General features: G+C 46.4%; 1 protein-coding gene across 1 annotated transcript; it reads right to left on the bottom strand.

The window, feature by feature from the left end:
• Positions 1–5,292: 5,292 nt before the first annotated feature.
• On the bottom strand, positions 5,293–8,126 carry LOC146199776 (pancreas transcription factor 1 subunit alpha-like). Its single transcript, XM_084592809.1, has 2 exons — positions 7,625–8,126; positions 5,293–5,506 (listed from the first exon to the last, which is right to left on the bottom strand). Exons 1-2 carry the CDS (start codon positions 8,046–8,048, stop codon positions 5,349–5,351), a joined length of 582 nt encoding a protein of 193 aa, XP_084448935.1. The 5' UTR covers positions 8,049–8,126; the 3' UTR covers positions 5,293–5,348.
• Between the last annotated feature and the right edge of the window lie 1,398 nt (positions 8,127–9,524).

Raw genomic sequence — 9,524 nt, 5'->3', positions numbered from 1 at the left:
CTCTGCTCTTTACTAGGCGGTCAAGGCTAACCATGGCTCTCTTTCCCAGAAGCAAGCGTCTCCTAATTTCATGGCTACAGTCTCCTTCCGGGGTAATCTTGGAGCCCAAGAAGAGAAAATCTGTCACAGCTTCCACTTCTTGTCCCTTGATGCTCCAGGACTTGATATGGCAAGACGCCATGATCTTTGTCTTTTTAATGTTCAGTTTGAGCCCAAACTTCTCACTCTCTTCTTGTACGCGCATCAGAAGTCTCTTGAGTTCCACTTCACTTTCTGCCATTAAAGTGGTATCATCCGCATACCTAAGGTTGATACGTTTTCCAGCAATCTTCACTCCAGCTGAAGACTCGTTCAGTCCGGCCTTCCTCATGATGCACTCAGCATATAGGTTGAATAGGCAGGGCGACAGTATGCAGCCTTGTCTCACTGCTTTCTCAATCGGAAACCAATCAGTAAGACCATGCCCAGTTCTGACTGTGGCCTCTTGCCCTTCATACAGGTTCCTGAGGAGACAGAGGAGGTGAATTGGAACTCCCATCTCTTGGAGAGCTTGCCACAATCTGCTGTGATCTACGCAGGCAAACGCTTTCGCATAATCAATAAAGCAGAAGTAGAGGGGTTCTGGAACTCCCTTGCTTTTCCATGACCCAGCGAAGGTTGGCAATTGAGTCTCTAGTTCCCCTGCCCTTGCGAAACCCAGCTTGCACGTCTGGAAGCTCCCGATCAACATACTGCTGCAGCCTACCTTGGAGGATTTTCAACATCACCTTGTTAGCATGCAAAATAAGCGCGATCGTGCGATAGTTGGAACAATCTTTGGCACTGCCTTTCTTTGGAATGGGGATGTAAACTGACCTCCTCCAATCCTGTGGCCACTGCAGGGTTGTCCAAATCTTCTGACATAATGTATGCAGAATGTAAAGAGCGTCGTGGTTGAGGTTTTGAAGCAACTCAGCTGGAATACCATCAATTCCGCTAGCTTTGTTCTTAGCAAGGCTGGCTAAGGCCCATTCAACTTCACTCTTCAGGATACCCGGCTCGAGATGAGTGATCATAACCGTCTTATGTTGTGTTTGCACATCCGGGTCCTTCTTGTACAGTTCTTCTGTGTATTCCTGCCACCTCTTCTTTATCTCTGAGGCTTCAGTGAGGTCCTTGTCTCGTTTGTCCTTTATCACGCCCAGCTTAGCGCAGAAGCTTCCTTTGATATCTTTGATTGTCTTATACAGAGCTTTTGTGTTCCTTAATTGGCTGTTGTCCTCAACTGCTTGGCACTGTATGTTCAGGAAGGCATTCTTATCTCTCCTTGCTATTTTCTGAAAATCCGCATTGAAAACCTTGTATCTTTCTCTTTCCCCCATAAATTTTGCCATCCTCCTTTCTTCAGCTATTTGCAAAGCCTCTTTAGATAACCAGTTTGCTTTCTTGCATTTCTTTTGCTTTGGAACTACCTTAGTAGCACTTCGTGATATAATACAAGAAGTACTTAGTACTTCTTGTATTATATCACGAAGATCAGTCCACATCTCTTCAGGCTCTCTGTCTTCCAGATCTAATTCTTGAAATCGATTCCTCACTTCCACAGCATATTCTGAAGGAATTTGATCCAGATCATACCTGAAACGCCTTCTAGTTTTCTGCGTTTTCCTCAATCGAAGCTTAATTTTGGCAACAAGAAGCTGATGATCGGTGCCACAATCGGCCCCAGGCCTTGTTTTTACTGCTTGTATAGCGCTTCTCCATCTCTGCCGGCAAAGAATATAATCGATCTGATTCCTGTACAGACCGTCCGGTGAAGTCCATGTGTACAAGCGCCTCTTGGGCTGTTGAAAATGAGTATTCGCTATGGTCAGGTTGTTTTCTTGACAGAACTCTACTAGCCTCTGCCCAGGTTCATTTGGCTCACCAAGACCGAACTTGCTTGTAATTCCGGATATTTCTTCACTCCCGACCTTAGCATTCCAGTCTCCTATGAGAAAAACGACGTCTGATGATGGAGTGCGGTGTAAAATGCATTGCAGGTCCGCATAAAATCTCTCAACGTCAGCTTCTTCAGCAGTAGTGGTTGGTGCATAGACTTGGATAACTGTTATTTTTAAAGGGTGACCTTCGATCCGAAGTGAAATCATTCGGTCGTTTTTGGGGTTGTACCCTAGCACTGCTCTGCCCATTCTTCTGTTTACTATGAGAGCGACCCCATTCCGTCTCTTGAATTCGTGCCCACTGCAAAAGACATATTGGTCGCCGGAGTTTAAATTCTCCCGTTCCGGTCTACTTGAGCTCGCTGATGCCCAAGATATCAATGTTCAATCTGTCCATTTCTCGCTTGACGACATTCAGTTTGCCTTGCATCATAGATCTTACATTCCATGCTGCTACGTGATATATCTCCTTGCAACATCGGACTTTCCGGTCGCTTCCCGACACATCCACAACTGAGCGTCCTTTTGGCTTTAGCTCAGCCGCTTCATTCGTCCTGGAGCTACTAGGAATCGCCCTTTGTTCATCCCCAGTAACATGTGGGACGCCTTCCAACCTGGGGGGCTCATCTTCCGGCGCCATATCATTAATGCTATTGTGATAAGGCGATTTTTGTATTTGCTCCGTGCGGCTACAAATTAACTCCAGGTAATGTAGACCGCATTCATTAGAGCTACTAGACAAAAGACTCCCGTGTCGTGCGTAATGTAAGGGCACGCTAAAACCACAGGAGGCCTAAGCTAATCCGTAACTATTCACTCCGATGTCTGTAGTAGTCCTTCTGCAGATTCACATAGTGTTTAGTCAAACTGATGACTTGCCTCAAAAGTGCACCAAGACCATAACGAGCTGCCATGCGGTGCGTGTACTGGTGCAACCGGTAGACGCTTCTCTTTGTAAGGCGCCGACCACGTAAAAGGCGGCAGCTATGTTGATGAACATACACAACAGGCTTTGTTTATGGAGACATTGGTTGTGACGTATAACCACTTTTATTTCTCTATAATTTACGCATTCATTTTTGCGGTGATATTTTAGCGTTGCCGTTTTTTCCATGATTAGAGAGCACATACGTTTCCACTACACAAAGCGTTGCTACTGTGCAATCGTCTTGTAGCTTCCCTATTTGCACGTGTCGCCGGCGCTGTTAATGAGCAATCCCAGGCATCTTCATATGATGAAGACCACATAGAGTGGCTTCCTAAACGCGCTTTGTTTCACTAAAGACAACTTCATCTGGTTTGTCTGTGGTCTTGGTCGCGTATACATGTTTCATGCCTGAACGAAGTGCTCGCCTTCGCGGTGTCTGCTACAGTCTTGTGGCACTGGCGACGGGTCCTGAATGTTGAGTTTGTTAGTTTTGTTGAGCTCAGCCTTAGCACGAAGGTTTACATAAAACACAGACACTAAGTTTCGCAGACTGGAATGACACATCATTAGCAATGTGAAGACAAGCAATGCAAAATCGTAGGGCTAGAATTAGAACTGTTAACCCCCGCCAAAACTTTTGCAAGGCAGTGGCCAAGAGAATGTATGCTTGAGCGGGTTGAACTCGTCGCCTGACGCCACATGTTGAAATGCTCACGGAACTTCCTTTATGAACATCTGATTTGACTCGTCTGGACAAGAAAGCCGCACTGCCCACACAATAGGGCAATATTATAAATCTGATGATGCTGTACAGTATGCCGTTGTTTACGGAAGTCATTCCAATTCATTTTGCTGTCCATCAAGCATATCTGTGTATACCCGCGGTAAGGGCACAGGTGTGCTTGAACGTCAACAGCGTGAACAACTCGTTTCGCTCATTAGAAGAGCATACGTTGTTTCCACGGGTTTTATTTACTTCTTTATAGCGTTCACCTGCGGCTTTAATGCACATTTATTGCAGTCATTGCAGTTTCTCAGTGTAAGACTCTCTCGTGGTGTTGACTGTGAATTACCTGCAATCATGTCTTAAAATTGGCTTATTGAATGTCGTAACTCTAGCATCTGTCGTTTGCAGTTGCCTGTGCAGTGGTGAACTAGTAGAGCTCCAGCATATTCTTTTCACTACTTCATCCTACATGTTTTTGCGGTGTTCCATTCAGTAACCTTGAATCCACGCTCATCCTTCTAGCGTGATGTCTAGTTTGTAACTGAAGTTTGCGAACAATCAGCCGGAAAATTACTAACAGAGGCATTGTGCTCTAATGGTCCATTGTTATTTTGTAGCTTTCAGTGACTAGACCAAACTCGGCGAGTACAATCGAGTGGTCTTCAGACCAAGTAAATTAGACTTGCCCGAGTATAGGGGGTGCAATTCGTGGACGCAATTCACGACAAAAATCAATAAAAGGAAAACCAGCTTAACAAACGACATTGCACACAATCGTATCAGAGTGCCTGAAAAGGCATTGACTAGAAGCCACCAGACCTGACGGGCACAAATTGTTCGGCATCCGCGTGATTCTCACGTTCATTAAAACCAACACGGTTTATCGGGGGTGTTAAAAAAACGACATGCTTTCAGTAGCCACTCAACTTAAACGACTTTTTACACACGTCGATATTGGTTCAAGAGAACACAGGGTGCCTTAGTGGACTCAGGCGCATAATTGGGTAAGATATTAGGGTCCGAAGTATTTGACTAGATGAAATGAAATTTACGCAACAAAACAAAATTTTAAGCTTTACATTTTTTCGCACATTGTTCCAGGAAAGTTACGGCTACGCATGAATCAGAAGACTGTGAAGCCCGAACGTGACGACATGAGGGTGAGCGATTTTTTTAAGTTCGTCTCTCCGGTCGCCAGAAACTTGCAAGAAAAAATAAATAGACATTGAAACCGTTTTAAGGGACGAAGGCGTCGATGACGTTCAGCCACCAGACAACAAAGGAGCAAAGAGCATTTCATCCAACCCTGAGTTGAAACCTCTCTAGATTCGTAGCGTGGAGACCGGGTCCCGAAAAGTAGTAATTAGCCTGTCGCCTGCCGCCGTCGATCTCCTCTAAGTATGTTTCGGGAGGCTTAAACGAAATGCACCTTCTTTGACACCGTAACAAAAGCTAGGGTATTGACATGGTTGCTCCAAAGCCACGAAAACCAGCAGTATTGCGGATGCATAAAATCACTTACAGAGACTCTCTGCACACTGAAAAAACCATTTCACCCAACATACTATGCTGTAGAAACGCAGAGGGCACAGGCAAGTGTTTTCGCTTTGTCCTCAGCGTCATTACGGGATGTTATATGTGTCCGCACGTATATCGTACGTTCAATGTGCACAGCCACATCTTGATTTTAAGCAGCCCTGTTTGAAGGGGTAAGCCATGCCGAGTGGAAAGTACAGTAGCAGGAAACGCTGGAACACAGCAGCGAGATTTTTCATGGCTCGTTGTCGTCCCTGTTCTTCTGCTGCACTTTGCGGGGGTCCTCTGGCGTCCAGACTTTGGCGACCATGACGTTGCCGGTTGGGCTCTGCTTCTCCGAAGACCACGACAACGAATGGCCAGCCAGTGGAAGATAGGAACCATTCAGAGCACCTAAGAATAGCACACATTCATGTGAATTCAATGCTGCGTGCAAGTTTCGAAACGGCAAAAGAAAACTTTCACGACACTCGCGTGCGGCCTAAATTACCTGCAGTTTCAAGCCACCTGCAGGTGGCTCGCATACGTGACCTGTCTCATTGCTTCAACAACGCAGCCTTATATTCTACGGCTAGTATTTTGACTGAAGCTAAGCTTTCAGGATTTCAAGCATTGAAATATTTTTGGAACAATAAACGGATCACTCACCACGAGCTGGAAGCCTTTAATTTGAGCTTAAAAGACCCCTGTCTTATGCGATATTAATAGATGTTAACGAAATTCTACTGACCGGTAATAATCCGGTGCTTTCCACTACGGCTTCTCTTCATTACCACAAACAGCTTCGCAACAAGTTAAATTGCATATAATACATATTAGCCATCTCTAGAGGTACAGACGAACACCACAAGTACAATGTATAAAGTACAGGAAACTTCTCGCGGGACACTTAAGTCAGCAATCACATGCGTATGCAGATCACACTCACTCTCAGCTATCTATTTTCACGCACGCTGAAGCCAGTACGAAAAGCAAATTCTACAAACTGGCTGCTGTTCCGTCATCCCTATTGTACCAGATATTGAAATAAACTTAGTTCGTACCTGCCTTTTTTGTATGGCGAACACAACTACATAAACATTTCTCCGTAATTGCATTGGTCGCTGTAAGGAGGCAACACATTTTTTTAGAATTTGTAGGCAAAAACCTGTGAACCTAAGCGGCGAACTGTGTATTCCATTGAATTCTTCGGCAGCACTGCTGTTTTCGCGCTTTTTGTGTTCGTCTAAATCTGGCGACGTTATCCACTTTGAAGCGGCGGAATTCTCCCTTTCATCCCTGGCTTCTCCTACAGTGTGTGGGGCCGCTTTTTATCTGCTTTCTCAATTTTCTCCTCGCCCGAACCATGCAGCCGCCCCAAGCGAGCGCAAAATACTCCAGTGGGGCATCGAGGTACCTTAGCTCTGCACTTTGTCGCAGGTAATACGCCTCTTGCCCTCTTTTTCTGGCAATCGCAGTACTTCTTCGAATCTACGCACGCGAGTGCAAAATACTTCAGTGGGGAATCGAGGTATCTATAGCTCTGCGCTTTGTCGCATTGAATACACCTCTTGCCTTCTTTTTATGGAAATTGCATTAATTCTTCGCATCTACTCACGCGGTATCGAGCGCGGCTACACATCGTGTTATGCAGACACGGACCGCGAAGTTCTCTTCAGGTAACTTCGCACTAACAATCGAGGTAAGGTAGGCAAATTTCATCTTCTCTTTTTGTACTTCACTCAATGTCTGGGCATTTCCTGTCGTTGCTGTTCTTGTCTGCCTGTAGCCCCTCTAAGCCCTTACTAAAGAGCTTCGCTACAGAACGTCCACCAAACTGTAGTCAATACAGGCAGCTCTAATAAGTAAACATTCATTACTCGCCTGCTCGATGTATTGCTGCCAAACACTGTGCAAAATTTTGTCAAAACACAACAGAGTAAGGCGGAAAGCTCTGCTCTTGCCGCATGGCACCTTTAGGTTCGAGGGAATTTCGTAATTGCTTGTACACGTATGTGTGTGCAGGTGTTGGAGGGGGAGAATATATACTACGGTCTGAATAGGTACTGCAAAAGGTGTCCTAAAGGTTCAGCAGCCCAAGCTTTCAAAACGCGGAGACTGTAAGCCATGAAGCGCTACGGTCTTTACCGGCGTTCGTGTGAACAGAGCAATTGCCTATAGTGTGAAGCAGGAACACATTTTTCATTAGGCAGCAGTAATGACGGCCTCCCAACTTAATTCGTCCACTGACTTTAGTGTACTGTCTCTGCCAAAAGTAACCAGGCTGCATGATTTGCTTCGCGCTCTTACTCTAAAGCCAACATGGATTCCCAGAGGATAGCAAGTCGTTAAGTAAAGAGAGTAGCTCGGCTTTACTTTGCACTAATTTACAGCTTCAGAAGTGGCACGAATTAGCTGCTACACGACAGAGAAACGGAACACGCAGCCTGGTTGCTCTTGGCAAGGACAGTACATAATCATTCCACTCGGGGCCTTTGGGGGCTTTTTCGAGAGTTCTCGCTTGTAGTGTACCTTTGTTGCACTGCACGATGACCTTCTTGGCCTGCTGCTCCTGTATCTGCTGCTGCAGCGAGTCAGCGGGATGTCGTCCCGAGTCGACCAGTTCGGTGAGGAAGCCGATGTACCCGATGGCGAGTCGCAGCGTGTCCACCTTGGAGAGGCGCTTCTCGTACGGCAGCGTAGGAATGTGCGCCCGGAGCCCGTCGAATGCATCGTTGATGGACTGCATGCGACGGCGCTCGCGCATATTGGCCGCTTGCCGCTGGTGGGCCACCTGCTGTGCACCTCCCCGGTGCGAGCTGCTGCCGACGCCGCGCTTGCGGGAGCGCCGAGGCCGCTCGTCGTTTTCCTGGTCCGGGTAGCTCTGCAGCAGGCGCGCCCCGCCCAGGCTCTCCAGGTGCTGTAGGAAGCCTCGGCTCAGGTCGAACTGGTCCATCGCAATGACCTTGAACCTCGTGTCAATGGACAAGGCTGTGTCTATTATCTGTTAACTTCGGCGGTGCCTCTTGTATGTCCTCTCGACGACCTCCTGTAGACAAAGAATTGAAATGGCCGATGGTGCATTGTGAAGGACGAGGTAGAAAATCAATACGCGAAGGCGGGAAAACGTAGAGAGATTCACATGTCGTGTAATGGCAAGACAAATGTGACGTAATTTTATCTCTAAGTGACAAGAACTCCTGGTTATTGCCTGCGAAATTCGGTCGCGAAAATATTGTTTAGTCAATGCTGGATATACCAAATGGGGAGGAAAATAATAAACTGTTTTGAAACTCAGTAAATGAATATTTTAACATGCTCAAAGATAACATCATCATCATCATCAGCCTGACTGTACCCACTGCAGGGCGAAGGCCTCTCCCATATTTCTCCACTTAGCCCTGTTCTGTGCTAGCTGCATCCACTTGACCCCTGCGAACTTCTTAACCTCACCCGCCCACCAACTTTCTGCCGCCCCCTGCTACGCTTTCCTTCCCTTGGAATCCAGTTTGTTACCCTAAGCGACCATCGGTTATCCTCTCTTCGCACTAAATGTCCTGCCCATGCCCATTTCTTTTTCTTAATTTCCACTAGAATGTCGGTAACCTGAGTTATTTCTCTGGCCCACTCTGCACGCTTCCTATCTCTTAATGTTACCCCTATCATTTTTCGCTCCATAGCCCGATAACACTTCAAAGATAACACTTGCTGTAAACTAGAAGAAAGAACACCATACATCCGCGCTAACGGCGCACCTTGCGCTGCGACATGCTGCCTACCAACGATATAAGAGCGTATATCTTGGTGTTATAGACCTAGCCCGTACGTATCGCAGTGAACTGCTTGGAGCACTCTGCAGTGCACGATATAATAAATGTAACGCGCAACACACATTGCATTAACACTACAGTGCAATGCACACTATCGAAACATCAGTATCAACCCATGCCCCTGCCCTTGAACTTTGAACTTTAGTTTAGAGCTTAAGTGGTCATATAGAAAACACTATGTCAAGTTGTTGGCAGGTCACGTGGCAAACGTTGGAAGGAGCTGCTATCTACTGGCTGGAAGGGTGGGATAGGAATAACGAATAAGGCACGCTACTCCTGGCACGTTTTCAAGGCTTATTTAAAGCGGGAGCTCATATCTATTCCAGATGTTAATTACGAATCCCTAGGAATCTAGTGCCAACAAAGAACGAAACATCTATAGCATATCCACGAAGTGCTATCGCTCCGCCTTCTATTTAACCGAGCAGATCACCCGATAATTTTTAATTGAAAGGTTTACCAGCCTCATTGATGAAAAGGTCCTTAAGCTATATTGTCATTTTCACGGGGCGCAATTCCAGCGAGCGCATGGGGAGAGATTTGCGGCCATCGAAGCATGTGTGCGAGGTGTCTACGCGCATGCTTGATTGTTCCTCCTCGCA

This window comes from Amblyomma maculatum, chromosome 2, assembly GCF_055883805.1.
Source record: "Amblyomma maculatum isolate TAMU_Amacu chromosome 2, ASM5588380v1, whole genome shotgun sequence".
In the NCBI taxonomy this organism is placed as follows: Eukaryota; Metazoa; Arthropoda; class Arachnida; order Ixodida; family Ixodidae; genus Amblyomma; species Amblyomma maculatum.
The sequence above is the reverse complement of the archived record's forward strand: the minus strand, read 5'-3'. Positions and strand labels throughout refer to the sequence as shown.